Genomic DNA, 18,382 nt, shown 5'->3' on the forward strand with positions numbered 1-18,382 from the left:
ACACAGCCCATGCTAAGAGAAATGCTTTAACAGAAGGCCTTGGACAAAGTGTGGATGGGTGTTTTTGAGCTGGGGTGATAATGAGGATGTCCCATGCCAGGATACATGCCATCAATTAGGATACATGCTTTAAAAGAAAACATCTGGGACAAAAAGCAGAGAGCTGGAGTGAGGAGATCCTGCATTGGGGCAAATAAAAAGAAGAAATGATCTGGATGGGAAAAGTGGGCGAGAAGATCCGACACCCAGAGGAACACACTGTAGAAGAAAGACTCTGGGACGAGCTTAAAGCAGGTGTGTGGTTTGTAGTGTGTGTATTGTATATTAGGGGGTTTAAAGTGAAGGTGTGGAGAGCTGCAGTAGTGCCCTACACAAAGATTGGGGGTGGGGGGGTTAAAGCTTAGGTAAACCTCCTGATCAAAAATCAAAAACCCAACTCGAACAAAAGCATTTAATCCATACATCCAAACCCAGACTGCGTTTACGTTTTATACAGCAAGAGTTCGGATTCAGAGCGCGGTTCTCCAAAACACACATGATCTACAGAACTGAACACCCTGCCCCAAAACCCCACCCACTCATACGCTAACTCTGCAGAGTTGTGAAACTGCACCGATAAAAGTGAGGCAAAATTTCTGGCAAAATAAAAAGAAAACATGAATTTCCATAAAGACGGGAAATGAAACAGCTTTTAAAATGAAGAGCTTTTCGGTAAGCAGTCCCTCACGCTCTCATTCAAGCTGTTTGGTGGAAAAACCAGGGCAATGTCCTCAAATTAGGGTTGGAAGTTTTTGTTTTATTGAGTAAAAGGCTCTTTAATAATAGAGCAAATAGGCGTGGATTATGATTTATATATTTATTTAAAAAAAAGAAAGAAAGTAAAGTTAAAAATTCCATGGTACCCAGTAAAAATGACAAGGGATGCCACACTGCAGTTTTTTTTAAAGAGGCTTACAGTTTAAGCTTCTGACATGTTCATCGATTCTCAGTCATGTCAATCAAAACTACAGTCCAACCAGGTGGGTACAGTTTGGCAATGGGCGGGGCAATGCATAAGCAAAGGAGGAGGAGGAGGATGGTGGTAATGATGATGAGTCCTTACGTGTCAAGATTTTCTCTTCGCACTTTGATGGCGTGAACCAGAAAACGCAAGATTTGCCTTTTTCAACATTATTCTTCTCTCGAAACGGAAAATAAATGTTAATAAATAAAGATGATCTTGAAGAGAGTCTGCTTAGAAGAGTCCCAAGCTATCGTGTCTATGTATAGATTTAATATAGTATACATTTATATATAGATATATATTTATATATCTCTATATGCTGCGTTTTAAACGGTAAGTGTCCGATTTCCGTGCTCCTGTGGTTTCAGTTTGTCCGGGAGGGAAGTGAGGGATGAAGGTTGAAGGGGAGGAAAAAAACAACAAACAAATAAAAGAAAATAAAACAAAAAGAAACAAAGAAACAAAAACAGGAAAATGGAGAGAGGTCCTTAAAGTTGCCTGGAGACGCCGAGGTCTGAGCAGAGTGGATGAGAGGGCAGCAGGATGGAGTCGAGACGCGAGGTCCAGCGTTAAGCCTTGCTCTCCTCCACTTTAACAGACTGAGGCTTGATGGCTCCGGTTCGGGCCGGTTTCATCTGGCCTGGGGGCAGCGGCTCCTGCAGCTTGTTGGAAATCACCGCTGGTGAAGCCTTCAGGTCACCCATGCCTGGCCGGGCCTCGCGGAGGGCCTTCGCCTGCACAGAGGATCAGATACACAAGAGAAGCAGTAAATTACTGACCTGTAGAAAGTGCACACACACACACACACACACACACACACACACACACACACACACACACACACACACACACACACACACACACACACAGGTTTTAAATGATAAACAAAATGTAATCAAATGTTAAACAAAAGCTAAATAATTATACCTAAAATAATTCAACCTATTACACAAAATAAGAATCCTTTATTAGTCCCACAGTGGGACAGCAAGTCTAATAAATTACGTCAATTTGAAAAATATTACAATGAATAAATTGTTTTTAAATTTGTTGCAATTTTGTAAAGTACCAATAAAAAAGCAGCAGTAAAAAAATATAATATATAAATAATATAATAAATATATAAATATAAAATGTATTCTTAAAAGTACGCACTCTTGACGAAAATACTAGACTGTTACAAAAAATTTTGAATTCTACTCTGACTAAAGCCTTTTTCACACAGAAAAGTGAAAAATTACTTTAGAAAAAAAATATATATAAAAATTAACAAATTAAATAAAATCCTAATTTAAATCTCGCTAAACATCTTTGAAATAAAACAGCAAAATGTTTAAATTACCACCAATAAATGACATCATTCACAGATACAAAGAAAAAAAAAACAAACAAAAAAAACTTATACACGAACCCCCCATACTAAAATATCTATATTAAATCTAAAAATTCAACACTACACAAAAGTCTTATCCTCTATGAATTTTGACTTTGAACAAGACTCAATACAGCAAGTGAAAAATTGACATTACAAATACGGGTGATTTTCTCTGAATAAAAACTCACCAACTAAAATACAGAGAACATTCCTAGACATTCAACACGTCTACCTAAACCGACCTGCCTGTACTTTCACAGAAAACCCAAATTACACATTAGAAGAGCAGAAGAAGAAGAAAGAAGTGGATTAAATGAAAATTACCTATATTTACAGTGGGTGGCTCACCTTCGTGCCCTCCTCAGCCCCTTTGGATGCGGTCTCTGGGTTGGAAGGGGGAGTGGAGTGGGGCGGCTCACGGCCTGGGCTGGGGTAGGGAGGGGAGCGGATGATGACAGTCTTGTTTACCTGCATTACAGGCCGCTGGATGGGGTTGGGGAAGGGGCCGGCGGTGGGGGGCCGCATGTGCATCATCATGCTGCCCTGTGGAGGGGGCACCTGAAGAGAGGAAAAAATAAACAGAGCCAATGTTTCTTTTTATATGTTAATAAAAAAATCTGAGACAAATAAGTTTGTTCTTTTTTTTTAAGGCTCAAATTTAAGAATTCAAATCTTTCACTGGTAAAACACCACATTCAGTTCTTTTATGGGCAAAAGAGAACTGTAGCTTTTCTAAATTGTAGAATAACAGTGTTGCATAAACTTTAGAATATTAAATGTTTGTTTACTTTCATTGGTAAAATATCAGTTATATTTCTTTTGGCATAATTCAGAGAAATTTAGATTTTTTTTTTTAATTGTAGGACAAAATGTAGCTACCAGAACAAATATGAGTCACTGAAAACCTCAAACAGGATTTAATATAGAAGTGTCCAAACAGCCACAATGTAGACCTACAGTTTAACAGCTCCTACAGAACAAATCTCACATACTAACTGAAAAAGTGAAATATTTTATACAATTTGTTTTCACTGAAAAAAAAAAAAAAAAAAATTATATATGTGTGGAAGGTGTGTTTGAGATATACAAATACAATAAAAAAACCTAACAAACAAAAGAAGGTATCTCACTAGGCCATAAACTACTGTTATGGGACTTTTGGAGGTTCTTCATTTTGAAACTGTGGAGGAACCTCTTAAAGTGATTTGAGGATACATCAAGAAACCCTTTCCTTGAAAGTTCCTCCACAGTTCCTAAACTGAAAAATATCCAAAACGTCCTCAGTACACGGCACCAACGCTGTGGTGTAAATACCTGCTGGGTGTAATGTCCAGGCAGGGGGCCTACAGCCTGGGGGCCGCCAGGACCAGAGGGTTTTCCACTGGGGCTAGCAGATCCAGGCCTAGAAGCAAAAACACAATAGACAACCCATCAAATACAAAACAGCCCGAACCCAAACTACGCTTAGAGACGGCAAAATATCATTTGAATTGAGTCACTTCACATTAAATCAGGCCAACATAACAATTAATAGCTGGCGGCAGGGTTGTGTGTTATTGTTAAGAAGCATGCGCTTGTGACATACAAATAAATCAGAGAAAGGTTTAAATGTAGGATAAAACGTCACTACCCGAGCAGGAACTTGTCCAATACAGGAGTAATTAAAATAGATCTATGTTTATTTATTAGTGGAAAGTGTTGTGGGGTTCTTTTGTTTGAGAGACATAAATAAACAAAAAACTTTTGATATTTAAAGACATGCTGCATATTTATTGGAATTTGTCATGTAGACAAAATGCACCAACAGTATAAACGTTTTAAAAACTGCTGTCCAAATAATGCCGCCTCTCCCATTATGATTTTTTACTCATAATAGGCTGCACTCTTTGTAATGAAACATGCAGATAATCACTGGCGATATCCACAACACACTCAAAAGCACAGTGCACCACAATAATATAAATAAAAGTGTAATAAAAAGTGTAATAAAAAGTATAAAATAAAAGTAAAATAAAATATAATAAAAGTGTCATATTGCCCAGTTCAAGTACCACGTCTAATTTTGTTTATCGGCTTCACCTATGACTCATTTATGCTCACCTGTAGGAGCCAGCAGGTATTCCAGGTGAGTGGTTGGCTTTGTCAGAAAACTGGAAGCCTTTCATCTCCATCTGAGACGGCTGTTGGGGGGGAAAAAAAAAAAAAAAAAATCAGTTTAGGTTAAAGTAATTAATACATAAACACACACACACACACACACACACAATATATATATATATATATATATATATATATATATATATATATATATATATATATATATACACACACACATACACACACACACACATATACACACACACGTATATATATATATATATATATATATATATATATATATATATATATATATATATATATATATATATATACACACACATACATACACACGCACGCACGCACACACATACATATATATATATATATATATATATATATATATATATATATATACATACATACATACATACATATACATACATATATATATATATAAATACATACATACATATACATACATATATATATATATAAATACATTTAAAAAAGTGTATATATACACACATATACTTTATCTATAGACAGACAGACCTACAACTAGTCCAGAATGGGACAATGTGTCCTTTAAAGGAAGTTGGGCTTAATCCCTGTGCTGGAAACCAGCTCTACAGAGTTCATTAGGTTAAGCTCTGGAAAACTTCTGTTCACCACCATAAAAAGTATCTTAAAGCTCAGAATTTACCCAGCTCACCTCCCTGCTGGTAGGCATGACTGGCGGCTGTGAGCCAGGAGGCATCATGCGGCGCGGAGCGTTTACGGACAGGTTCTGGCCCTGCTGGAGCTGGATGGACTGGGGCAGGATCAGATGCTGCTGGGCTGAACCGTAGCGCAGCTGGGAACCAGGCAGGGGCATGGTCACCTGCAGAAACACAAATTTATATTTTATTATTCAGGAGATATCAAATCAACACTGATCTCCTGACGGAGACATTCTTACAGCATCTGCTTAACGTGAACCTACTGGCACCATGTTGCCTAATGCCAGGCGTGGGCTGGAGGAACTGTGTCCTGACCTCACTGACTCTCGTTGCTAAATGCAATCAAATCAACACAGCAAAGCTTGTTCAAAATCTAAAAGGTCTTCTTCCCGGGACAGTCGAAACTCTTTAATACCCTTGACTTCAGAAGTACTAATGAATGAGCAGATGTCCCAATACTTTTGTCCATATAGCAGTCAATGGAAGTGACTTGTGTGTTTCTTTGAGCTACATTAGCCTGGCAGCCTTAACTAAACTACAGACCGGTGTAGTATGATCACCTGGATGAGCTGGGAGTCCATGAGCTGTGAGGTGCTCATGCCTGGACCCTGGTTCATGGGACTATCATAGACCAGTGGCTGGTTGCCGTTGATGGGCTGGTAGTGGGAGCCTGACTGGGGCTTCACCATCTCTGAAGGCTGCATGCCTGGGAAGGCAGAGTAAGGTCCTTTTAGGGGAGCTCCACCTGACAGCACCATCGGACTTGGCTGGGACAGGTTGGGGTGCATGTACACCTGGGACCTGAAAGCAGAAGCAAACACTTCATTACTCTGGAGATTAACAGCCATTAAGAGTTTCAACGTTCCTAGAATCCTACTGGAAGGGACTTCTTTTTGCCTGTGGAAGTTCTTTAACTGCATTAAAAAAAACATCATGCCACAATTACTGTGTAGTTTCTACAGCCTGACAGAAAAACTGAGTCATTTTAATCCAGTATGAATCTACAGCACATAGCTATTACAGTCTGACCGTAATAACTGGAGTAATTTTAATTCTATTTGACTCTACATAGTGTAGTTTCTACAGTCTGATGGCAATAACTGGATTAATTCTAATCCAGTATGAATCTGCAGTGTGGAGCTTTTACAGTCTGAGTAATAACTGGGGTACTTTTAATTCGGTCTGAATTTACAATGTGGTTAAGAGTTGTTATAATAATAGTAATAATTGTGAAGTGATTTTAATCCAGTATGAATCTGCAGAGTGTTTAGTTTAAAAAACAAACCACTGACATTAGTAATTAGACCATGATAATCCAGTATGAATCTAAAGCAAGTCGCTTTTACAGTCCGACAGTAACTGTGACAGAATTTTAATCCAGTATGAATCCACAGTGTGATTTACAGTTAGACAATAACTGTAGGTGTAATTTTAATCCAGTACAAATCTGCAGCATGTAGCTTTTACAGTCAGATAGTAAGTGTGGCACGATTTTAATCCAGTATGAATCTGCAGTGTGATTTACAGCCAGACAGTAATTGTAGAGTCATGTTAATCCAGTATGAATCTGCAGTGTGATTTACAGTCAGACAGTAATTGTAGAGTAATGTTAATCCAGTATGAATCTGCAGAGCATAGCTTTTACAGTCCGATAGTAACTGTGGCACGATTTTAATCCAGTATGAATCTGCAGTGTGTAGCTTTTACAGTTCGATAGTAACTGTGGCACGATTTTAATCCAGTATGAATCTGCAGTGTGTAGCTTTTACAGTTCGATAGTAACTGTGGCACGATTTTAATCCAGTATGAATCTGCAGTGTGCAGTTGTAAACCCGGTCCAGTTACAGGTATACTGCAGTGTGTGTAGCTCTTACAGCTCTGACCGTAACGGATGTGGAGTGACTCCAGTATGAATTAGCAGAGATTGACAAAATCTGTTACTCTGCACAGCTGCATGTTGGGTTACTGTGATAATGTGCACTTGAGTCTCAAGGAATATCTGGATATTGTGAACAAGGTGCGACGATGAGGAAACCTAGCATCCTCTCGTACCTGAACGGGGGAATGGAGTTGAACATCTCCTGTGACTGGGAGACAGGCAGGCCTCCCCTGAGCCCCAGCTGAGCCTGGGCCTGCAAAGATGTGTGCAGGGAGATGGGGATCTGCTGAGCTGCTGCAGCCTGATCACACACGGACATACACAACAACAAAAAGAGAAACACTGGGTCATTTAGGCGTTACACCCAGGCACAGTTTCCTGCCTGTACCTGATTCAGGTCTGATCCAACAAGTGGATGGGGTGAATTCTCTTTGCTCAGACAAAGTACAAAATACTAACGACTCCATTAACCACAGAGTAGTGACTGGAAACTTCATGAAATTGAAAAATACTCAATGTTACTTGTAATGAACACCACTGTATTAGATAGTTATTGTAGGCTTTGCTGGAGCAGCAGGTAAACACACTTGCTGCAGCATTAAGGGCTGGTGGACCCGTACCTGTTGGTAGCTTTGCTGCTGAGTCATTGTTGGCGGCACCAACCGAGGCTGACTTGGAAAAACGTGCCCATCAAGGTAAAGAGGGGGTATATGATTACCTAAGGAGAAAGAGAAGGTTTCAGAATGAGTGTACACACACACACACACACACACACACACACACACACACACACACACACACACACACACACACACCTTATTCAGCACTTAATTACCCCTGTATTACAAAACTAGTCCTGATACACCCAGGTATAAAATACTGAGGTAATTACAGTGGAATTACTTCGTTTACTGAATTTAACAATGCAAATCCATGTCATGCCCAAAAACAGTCCACATGCCTATTAAAATATCAAGAAATGAGGACAGTCTAAAAAGACCAATTGCCAATCATTTGCTCTACTAGCTCTATAATGACGCACTGTGATTGGACCCCGATGATTGCCACTTACGATGTAGTTTGAAAACAGACACCACACACACACACCAATTATGACATCCATAGAAAAATAGAAAAAATTAGTGTGCTGCATGAATTTGGGCGTATTGGTTGCTCAAATTAATAATTTACATTTAATAACATTTACTGCATTAAGCTGACGCCGTTATGCGGAGCAACATACAAGGTAACTCGTATTACAGATATGGGCAAGTGTAGTGTTAGGAGTCCTGCCCAAGGACTCTTATCGGTGTAGCGCATTAGCGTTAGTCACCCAGACCAGGAATTGAACCCTGGGCTGCGGTGGCTCACTGGCAGGTAGTGCGCCACACAAACCACCATCCCGTTAAAAAAAAAAAAAAAAAACATGTGGAAGCACAGTAAGCAACAACAGTAAGGACATCTTCCATCACCTTGCATGGAAACTGAGGGAGCAACAGAGGCCACAGGCATGGGAGGCATGGAGACCCCACCAAAGGAGCTGTAGCTGACCCCGCTGGAGGAGCCGACGCTGCAGGGGGGCTGAGAGCCTGAACCTGCTGCCCCGGGAGAGCCCTGCTCAGGGAGGGACTGGGAGTTTTCCCAGGCTTTACGCGCAGATTCCATCTGCAGAGGTAAGAAAGAGACGTAAGCAAGGGTGGGTTTAATCACGACCAAACAACAAAGCATTACAACAGCACTGATCACATAACCAGGGTGTTTCTACACCTCTGGAAGTGGCTCTCAGTACGGTTCATCTGTGGTTTGTACAGTGGTTTGGTTGATCTGGGCATTGTGAAAGGCAACCGCCTGTGTTTCACTTGATGGTTAAACCAGCTTTGTGAGGTGTTTATCGTTCCAGGGCTCCCTCTACAGATGCAGTGCAATCCACAAATGCAAATCATGCTTGGAGCGCCCCCTCATGGACAGCTGTACATGCGCATTTGCTGACAAGCTACTGCACTAATAGGACTCTGGTCACGCAGCTCTGGAGAGGGGTCTCCCGCAGAAAGAGGATTGGAAAGAGCACTTTTGGAGCTCAAAAAGGAGGTGAAGCTGCTTCCCTTTTAGGGAATTCATTGTTTTTGACATACACCTCCATCTCACCCCATCATCAGCCCTGCATCGAGAGCTAAACCACTGTAGGGTCAAAACGTGGATGCGTGTGTGCCAATTCTGTGGCAATTCAGGAGCGGAGTTTATTGCTATGTATAAAAGTTGGAGTTTATGGTATTAGTTGAACTCTTCAGACGATATGGGCAATGAAATCTGATACCTTAAAATCCTACAAAAACCGTCTGTCACCATCTAAACTAGCGGTACGTGTTCTTTCTGTTATCCTGCAAGGTTTAAAAAAAAAAAAAAGTTGGGGTGGATGTTACCTTGAGAGTGAGGTCTGTGGTGGGGAAGGATATAGGGTTGAGGTTGATGCCAGGCTGCAGGTGATCTCTGCGTAGCATTGGAATGCCCTGAGCAAGGCCAGCCTAAAACAGACAAACATACCAATAAACCAATAATCAATAATCACTGCAGTTAATTCAGTAGAGCTTCACTTCAACAATATCTGAAGAGTGTGCAGTGATCACACACACTTTAATGGTGGAAAGGCCAAAAGTAAGGAAACCTAAACCAGCCAGATTTGTCTGTATAAAACAAATGAATACCTGGATGAGTTCTGGGTGTGCCGAGACCTTTTTTTTTTGGGGGTGGGGGGGCTACAGAGCTCACAGAGACGAGATACATAATTTAACTGGTCTACGTTGTTCTAGGGTTCATATGACGAAAAAAACTGAGTTCTCCTGACTCAAGTTAAATTTTAGAGTTTGATTAAGACCGTAAACACTAGAAATGTCAAAAACAGTACATACTGAAACTAACCTGCAGCTTCATTTCATTTTTTTTTCAGCCTATCCAACCTGCTGCAGTTTGGCTCCACCCACACATTGAATTTCTGAGCAGTGACTGAGGGTGGATTGCTTTTTGAATGAGAACTGAGCTCCGAGGTAACTCTGATACGATGCAGCTTGTGTTACTGTGCCTTTAGGACTGCCCGATTCTCTCTCTCTCTCACACACAGAAATGACACCTTCACGGGTTGTTAGCAACATTAGCCTAGCACCCCCCTACTATAAACTAAAGCAGCACACCTGTGCAAAAACGGCGGGACCGATCGACTGTATCAGGGGCCAGTGATCAATCACATTCACGTTCAAACAGAAACTGTACTGTATCTTACACACACACACACACACCCCAACACCTACGTTGCCGACAAGAGCGTCCTGCAGCTTGGTGACCGGGTTGGAGACGGCTACTGGCGCAGAGCCAGGGGGAAGGCTGAAGTCGGAGTCCTTCGCGCTGACCCCAAACTCGATAGGAGGAACGGGGATGACGTTGTCCACGTGGATGTCCACGCCATTCACTGGGGTGATCGGTCCCTCCAGGCGCTCCACTCCTTCGGAACCCTTTCGGTTCTTCAGCGAACGCTCGTTGCCGATAGGGCCGGGTTTGTGCTCTTTGCTCTGCTCTGGACCGGCGTCCGAGTCCTGGAGGAGGAGAAGAAATATCCATATTGTCGTCACACAGAAACCCAGAAACATTTTGACGTGAATGTGAATCCGGAAGAGGTTCTTTATTATTGGTCAGAATTTCATGATGACTGGACCAACAGAAATGCTCCAAAATAAAAGTGCGATAAATAAAACTAAAGTTGATATTTTGGAGAATGGGACAACATGCATTTTATAAGTAGCTCCTTATATTAGGATTTTAGTGTAAAATACATAAAAAACCCTCTACCTCTGAATTTGGTTCACTCCCAGTGTACGACACTTGCTTCGTCCAGGAGTCTCCACCGGAGGACTGAACTGTAAGAGCTTTAGGGTAGAAAAACTGAAATTAGAAAAAACACTCAACAGACATAAGATAAATAATTTAACTGTCCACGCTGTTCTAGGGTCCATATGACAAAACTGAGTTTCTTTATTAGAGTTTTATGAAGTATGTAAACACTAGAAGTCTCAGAACAGTACATACAGAAACTAACCTGCAAGACCTGCAGCTTCATTTCAAAACATTTTCAGCCTATCTGACCTATCTGTCTTTTCTGTTACATGCACACTCTCTCCCTCTCTCTCCAACCATTTACCCCAGACAATAAGGGAAGCATTTTGCACTAATAACTTTACTACCTCACTGGACTCTATTTATTACACATTGCACAATTTGCACACTACCGTCATTATTTATTATTCTCTGTCCGCACTTGTATTGTGTTGCACTTGTGTTCTGTATGCACTGTCTATGTTGCACCATGGTCCTGGAGGAAGGTTGTTTCGTTTCACTGTGTCCTCTGTATGTAGTTGAAATGACAATAAAACCCACTCGACTTGACTTGCCGCAGTTTGGCTCCACCCATTACATTTCTGAGAAGTGACCAATTTTGATTACTTTTTGAATGAGAACTGAGCTGCGATGTGATTCACATATGATGCAGCTTACTGTGTTACTGAGCCTTTAGGACTGCCTGATTCTCACAGACAGAGAGGCTGAAAAAAAACATTCATATAAAAATGAGAAATATGAATTTTGGGTTATTTTGTGGCGATCTGGGTGATCCGTTTTGAGCAAATCCTAAACGATAAAGACGACACCAGCATGAAGATTATTAAATCGACCTCCTTAGAGCCAAATGGTGACATGCATTTTTCACAGCCTTTAAAAGACATGCCAAGTTCCTTATGGCACGCTATCCTTCATACATATACACATTTTATTTATTTATATGTATATATATATATATACACAAATAAATAAGAACATCCTGCTTTTTTTTGGAAGCTCTGAAGTTCTGTTCCAACACATTTAACCATTCAAATGCCTTCATAAATACATCACATTATATTACCAGTTCTGAGCCCATTTCCTGCAAAAATTAAGAAATACAAGTTATAAAATTGTTAGAAAACATCCAGATGTAACAAGTCATGTGATTTAGATCACAATAAAAGAAAAGCACTAATGAGCTGCTCAATTAATTTAACCCAGGGCTGCTCAATCCTGGTCCTGAAGATCTACCACCCAGAAGAGTTCAGATCAAACACAGCTGACACTAATGTTCATTAAACTTCATTATCTGGATCAGGTGTGGTAGATTCAGGGTGGAGCTAAACTCTGCAGGGCGGTAGATCTCCAGGACCAGGATTGAGCAGCCCTGCCCCTCAATATGCAAAACATGGTCTTATGGGTTAAGTGGATCATCTGAAACATTTTAAATGTGACAAACAGGCAAAAATAAAAGTATATCTTTTTCCACAGCACTGGATTAAAGTGAATAAAGGGCTCTTATTTATCCTGTTAAAGTTCTCCCCAGAGCTGGGAGCAGTCTTACCCGAGCTGTTGGTCTCCCATATCTCTGTGCCCAGGTTGCTGGCTGAAAGCGGCTCCTCCGGCTGCTCGATGGACATGCTGCCTTGCTTCTTAGCAAAGCGGGGAGGCATTTTTGAAGTGATTTGCCTGTTCTTTACTGCCACCTAGAGGCATATGCATTGAATTAACTGTACATGTGAACATTAGACTGCTTTATTTATTTGTATTAAATGATGTGGATATTCTTCGTAAGGATGAACCATAACTTACCGGTGCGCTTTGCTCCTTCCTCCTTCGGTCCTCCTCCTGTGGACGCCTTTGTTTTTTCGAAAGGGCGTCTTGGAATCCTTCCGGACTCTGAATAGAAGCTCCTGAATCACTTTCAACTGCGTCAGAAAGAGAAAATCAAGCAAAATACATAAAGCAGGCTTTATTTACACGACCGCACTGCACGTTCCACCTACAGGAGCTTTTATAGGACGTCCCATTCTAAACCTATAGGCATTAATATGTAGCTGGTCCTCCTTTGCTCTAAGCTCTTACAGCAGCTCTGCAGTTATCAGAGACTTTTCTGCTCTCTGCTCAGCACTCGGCCCTGACCCCGCTCTGTAGCTTTACGTGGTCTGACAGACACTCGGTGGCTGAGCTGCTCTCTGTGAGCTGTTCCTCCTAAACTCTTCCACTGTTCAATAAGAACACCACTCACAGCTGATGGAGGAAGATCTAGGAGGGTGGAAATTTCACCAGCTGACTTCTTGTTGTTGGTGCAGCGGTGTCTCCTATTACATACAGAACCACGCTGGAGTTCAGTGAGCTCCTCAGAACCTCCCGTTCTTTCACTGATGTGTGGAAGAAAGGCGACTGCAGGACTAGAGGCTGGATTTTATACACCTGTGATCACTTAACTGTGTGTTACAGGTGTGTGCATGTGCTCTTACTTGGGTAACTGTTCAGCTCATACTGAGAAAGAGACTCTGCCATGTCCGGCTTCATGGCTCTGGGTTTGAGCTCCTTCTCCATTTTCTTCCCTGAAGATTCAGAAGTGCTGGTGGGGAGGTTTTCCTCAGGCTGCTCCACACTGTAGACAGACCCCGTGTTCAAACCTGGAGCTGCGTCCTCCGGACTCCTGAACAAACACACAGGTTTTAGTACAAAGACAGTTCTGCAAGGCTGTAGTTCTTCATAAAACTACCTGTACAATCATCTTTCACACCTACATCTATAAATACCATGTCCAAATGTTTGTGGACACCACAGCTTGTCTAGCTCCTGTAGAGAAGTACTTCCAATAGAATAGGACTCTGGAGCCTAATGCCAGACGTGGGCTAGTAGAGAGGTATATAAAGCCCCCCAGCATTGAGCTGTGGAGCAGTGGAAGAACTGTGTTCTCTGGAATGATGGATGGTGAAGCTCCATTCAGTACTTCTGGGAGGAGTTGGGGATGATAAGGTGGGGTAGTGATCTTCTACCCAACATTTTGACCTCACTAATGCACTTGTTGCTAAATGTAATCAATCAAATCCGCACAGCAATGCTCCTTCAAAATCTAGTAGAAAGCCTTCTTGTCTGGACAGTAGAGATAATTACTCCAAGAAAAGCAAGATCAGCTCTTTAATGCCCTTGATTTCAAAAGAAACAATGACTAAACAGGTGTCCCAATACTTTTGTCCTTCTAGTGCATATACAGAATTTATCCATAGATGCATTCAACCCTAGTGGTTTATCATTTTTACAAGCCTCACATCCTCAGCTAGCTCACGCCCCTGACTGGAAATGATCTCTACGGTCATTAAATTAAGCCGCCGTGTTTGTTTTTACCTTCTGCAGTTGGGCGACATTCCATTCTGCCAACCATCGTTTCGGTTTGACGAGCTGCCGCTGGAGGGAGTGTCCGTGGAGCGGTTCATTTTGTTGCCTTCTAAAACAGTCATGTCGCTCTTACGGTTCTGCCGCTCCACCAGGGGCCGCTGGCTGGAGAAACTCCTCTTCGAGAGCTCTCGCTTTTCAGAGCCTGGTTCGCCATGGCCCGAATCCACGGCTGCATCGCCATGCTGGGGGCCTCCGCGCTTTTCTCTCCAGTCATTAAAATCGCTGTTCTCCGAACCTGTTTCCCAGTCTTCGCCCTGATGGCCGAAATCCTGCTGCCGGCTTCCGGAATACTGACCCGGCCAGTGGTCTTCTCCACCCTTCGAACGGCCGGGCCAAGGATTGGTGAAATCTCCGTTGACATATTCTTCGCTGTTCCACTGACCTCCGGGCTCTCGTTCTTGGCGCAGTCTTCTGAACCGTGGGGGTTTATCCTGCCGTGGTGGACGCCTCCTCCTTAGAGGGCGGTTATCGGGATTATCGTTATCTATGTAATAGTCTCCTTCTCGATCTTCTACACCGTTCTCCACAAACGATGTGGAAAACTTCTGTGGGTACTTCAGGGACTCCCCTTCTGCTGGTTTTCTCGAGTACGAGTCGTTCCCGAAGTTGTATCCATTCTCCTGTGAGGAACCGCCTCCGAACTGGCTTCCTCTACCCCTCCACGTTGAAATCTCCCTCGATCCGAACCCTCGATTGTAGCCGGTGTTTAGGCGTGGTGGAAGAGACCGGCCGAAACCTCTCATTTTGGACTTGTCCCTTGCTTCACCGCTGTTCTGATCGTTGTTATAAACCTTATTAGACCTCCAGGAGTCCTTGTCCGCCCTTTTGGGGTCTCCACTTACGGTATAAGCCGCCTCACCGTTTTCAGAGCCCTTCTGGCGGCGGCGCTTCGGCAGCTCCTCGTATTCGGATGTTTCGCTCAATGTCTCGCTCACGTTGCGCCTGCGTGGTTTGCCTCGCTGCAAATCCTCGGCTTTGACGAATTCCCGTGTTCCCCGGCCCCTAGCTGCGCGGTTGTTGTTCCCAGAGCTGTAGGTTCCTCTGGAGGTGTCGGTACGACCTCCGCGAGCACCACCGCGCGAGTTGAACTCTCTGAAGCTTCGGCCTCGGCCCCGCCCTGCTCCTCTGGCGCCGGCGAACGCCTGCTCCTCGTCGATGAAGATCCAGTTGTTTCGCCGCGGAGGAGTCGGGGGGTCTCGGTTTTCCAAGCTTTCTTTAGGCTGGGATTTACTGCTCTCCCAGCTGTTTTCCTTAATGGGATCCTCACTCGGGATGCTTACCTTCTCAACTTTAGGTGGAGCTGGTTGCTTCTCCTCAAACGAAGCCGTTAACAGAACTGGAGTGGAAGCTGGATGCCTATTGGCTAAAGGCTGGTTGTCCTTTTTCAAGTCATACACATTAGTAAGGACCTCCTTTTCAAGTCTATACGGAACTGGCTTCTCTTCCGGCTCCGCTTTCGGTTTCTCGTTCTCCTTGTCTTCAACTTTCAGAGCCTTAAGAACCGGTTTCTTGATGGGCCCTGTTCTCCTCAGGGTTCTTCCGCTAGACTCGGACGGCTGGCCAACGCTGCTGCTACTGCTGGAGCCAGGATCAGACCAGTGAGCCTGTCCGCCGCCACTTTCCTTCTTTAGAGGGCCGTCCTTCTTCCAGAAATCTGAGTCATAGCTCTTCTCTTTGCCTTCACAAGCTTCGTCACGAGAATCCGCACTCTCTCTCTGGGGTCTGCTAATGGAAAGCTCCTTCTGATGCTCGGCTTTGGAGTACTCACTGTCTCCCTGGTGTGAGCGGCTGTGTAGTGGAGGCTGATGGGCTTCTTCATGGCCCGAGTCTCGCTGCGAACCCAAAGACATATCGGAGCCGCGGCCTTGGCGGTATCCCTGGTGGGAGAGGTCTTCGACAGGGCTGTCCACTCGGTCATTCAGTCGATCCTCGTAGGAGTCTTGCTGAGAGCATGACCGGTCACTCCTGCATGGGGGATAGACAGATAAATATCTAAATAAGATTGATAAACCTAGGAGTGCACTTCTCACAATGACCACTACAACTCAATAAGATTATGCAGGACTGTGAAGAGCTGCTGATCTGCTCAGTAAATCACTGATATTAGAATAATCACTAATAAGATCACTCCTACAGAAAGTGGTGGTGGTGGTTAGAACATCTCCAAAGTTCTCCTCATGGAGTCTAGTATTATTTAGAGTTCTCCTCCTGGTTTGGTGGTAAATCAGGGTTTAATGATGGCAAGGCTGTTCAGCTGCCCAACCTGTCATCGGTGTGACTCCGATCAGGGCCTTCATGCTGCCTCTGGTAGGGCGGAGTGAAACTGCGAGCAGGAGGGTAGCCATCTTGGTTCCAGACAGGGTAAGGCTCAGTGGAGGGTGCTCTCCTCTCCTGGTGCATGCCGGGATGACTTCCCTCATCAGACGCAGAGCCCGGACTGTTGAGGCGATCCTGCTGCATTACTGGCTTCATCATCCCTGCACAAACAGATGAAGGCCGTCTTAAAACGCTGAAAACATTGAGAATTATTGAATAAATTAAACGAGAGAGAAACCGCAACATAGCTCACCAGAGGAGTTGACACTGGGAGGGTAATAATCGACTGGGGAGCGGCCCTGGGTCATACGTGGGTCCATGTAGGGGGGCATCATCATCCAGCGTGGATCAAAGCCCAGAACATGAGGAGGATAATAACCCCGCTGTGGGTGGCCTGAGCCAGACTGGGGCGGATGACCCGACTGCTGCCACTGCTGCATCTTATAAACCTGCTCCTGAAAACAACAGAAACAGCAGAAACGTCACGATCACACAGAAGTCACACCGAACAGAGGCGAACGGAACAGTCCAGTCTCTCTGGACACCTAAATGGGGGGAACAAAGAGTTAGTTATTATTTATTTTTAAGATGTGAACATTTCCATCAGACTCCAATATGGCACGCATTAACGTCTAGATCCTTTCAACCAATTTAAAAATAAATCTTTTGCAGTTTTGGACTATTATTATTAGTTTTGTCACCCTTCAGCCCATCTTCAGGGGTCCATTTCTGTCCGCTGAGTATTTTTGGTGGATGGACGTCTGCTGGCTTAATAAACAGAATTACTCCTTAAACAAGTCATTTCTGATCTCCTAATAAACCCAGTTTTCAAGTTTATATATTGTTAAGGGTTAGAAGAACCTCTGATCTGAGGTGTACATTGTAAGCTCCATAATTTAGGGTCATCTAAATGTACTTTCTAAAGTAGTTTTACTGTACACTGGAATCACTGAGGTTTATCAACGTCACCGTCTAAACTAATCACAATGACACTAGTTAAGATAGAAAGTGGTCCTTAACTTTAGACAGCTGTGCAAAGCTGTCAGCAATGCTCTCCAGGTTTAATTCTACATATGGATTTAAGGGAAAATTGATCAGATTGGGTTATTTTGGTTAATGAAATGGTTGAGATGTAAAAGTCAGGGTGAGTTCGGTGTTAAATACTCAGGCTTCTACTGTAGTTTTGAGTAGATTATGGCCTAGAAAATCTAGAAAACCTAGAAGACTCATGTTGGTTCTCTGGTGGGTTTGGATAGTAAATAAAAAGGCTGTGTGTGTGTGTGTGTGTGTGTGTGTGTGTGTGTGTGTGTGTGTTGCAGTCATAGTGATACCAGGTTCCATATGTGCAATCCTGTGTACCAAAACACTCAAGTTAGCTATTCTTTTATTTTATTAACCAGTGATCTCCCTGCGCAGCAACTGGTGGCACCATTAAGGACGTGAAGTTCTCTCAGCATCCAGTTGGTGGCGCTGAGGTTCGGCTATAAATTGCCTCTGGCTACATTTGAGCTCGAACAAAAAATTTGAGGCCTGATCAAAGCCCTAGCGCAGACCCCACAACACAATAAGCCTTATAACAGGAGCCATACGCTGCCTTTGAACTCAGCCAAGGCCATCCTCTGTTATCCCGAACACTGATCCTGCAGAATTACAGGGCTGCAGACTTTATGGCTCGCAGCCTTTGAAGAGCGCAGCTGTTGCTCACCTGCTGCTGT

At 43.3% G+C, this 18,382-nt stretch overlaps 1 protein-coding gene across 3 annotated transcripts in view; it reads right to left on the bottom strand.

Moving 5' to 3' along the window:
- Nucleotides 1–841: 841 nt before the first annotated feature.
- The window catches only part of prrc2b (proline-rich coiled-coil 2B), a 35,385-nt gene continuing 17,844 nt past the window's right edge, over nt 842–18,382 (bottom strand). The window contains exons 13-31 of one of the 3 annotated variants that reach the window (XM_072692633.1): nt 18,373–18,382; nt 16,921–17,122; nt 16,615–16,828; nt 14,301–16,316; nt 13,421–13,608; nt 12,753–12,868; nt 12,505–12,646; nt 10,914–10,990; nt 10,379–10,660; nt 9,497–9,598; nt 8,549–8,741; nt 7,697–7,794; nt 7,250–7,377; nt 5,758–5,998; nt 5,191–5,358; nt 4,479–4,558; nt 3,693–3,780; nt 2,727–2,936; nt 842–1,737 (exon numbers count right to left, since the gene is read on the bottom strand). The exon at nt 18,373–18,382 is cut by the window's right edge and continues 172 nt beyond it. In XM_072692633.1, coding sequence (XP_072548734.1) covers nt 1,573–1,737; nt 2,727–2,936; nt 3,693–3,780; nt 4,479–4,558; nt 5,191–5,358; nt 5,758–5,998; nt 7,250–7,377; nt 7,697–7,794; nt 8,549–8,741; nt 9,497–9,598; nt 10,379–10,660; nt 10,914–10,990; nt 12,505–12,646; nt 12,753–12,868; nt 13,421–13,608; nt 14,301–16,316; nt 16,615–16,828; nt 16,921–17,122; nt 18,373–18,382 — 4,720 coding nt within the window. In that variant the 3' untranslated portion in view covers nt 842–1,572. Of the gene's footprint in view, nt 1,738–2,702; nt 2,937–3,692; nt 3,781–4,478; nt 4,559–5,181; nt 5,359–5,757; nt 5,999–7,249; nt 7,378–7,696; nt 7,795–8,548; nt 8,742–9,496; nt 9,599–10,378; nt 10,661–10,913; nt 10,991–12,504; nt 12,647–12,752; nt 12,869–13,420; nt 13,609–14,300; nt 16,317–16,614; nt 16,829–16,920; nt 17,123–18,372 lie in introns of all 3 variants that reach the window. The other 2 variants (XM_072692625.1, XM_072692638.1) reach the window with 2 other exon arrangements.

The sequence above is a fragment of the Salminus brasiliensis genome, chromosome 1 (genome assembly GCF_030463535.1).
Source record: "Salminus brasiliensis chromosome 1, fSalBra1.hap2, whole genome shotgun sequence".
NCBI lineage: Eukaryota > Metazoa > Chordata > Actinopteri > Characiformes > Bryconidae > Salminus > Salminus brasiliensis.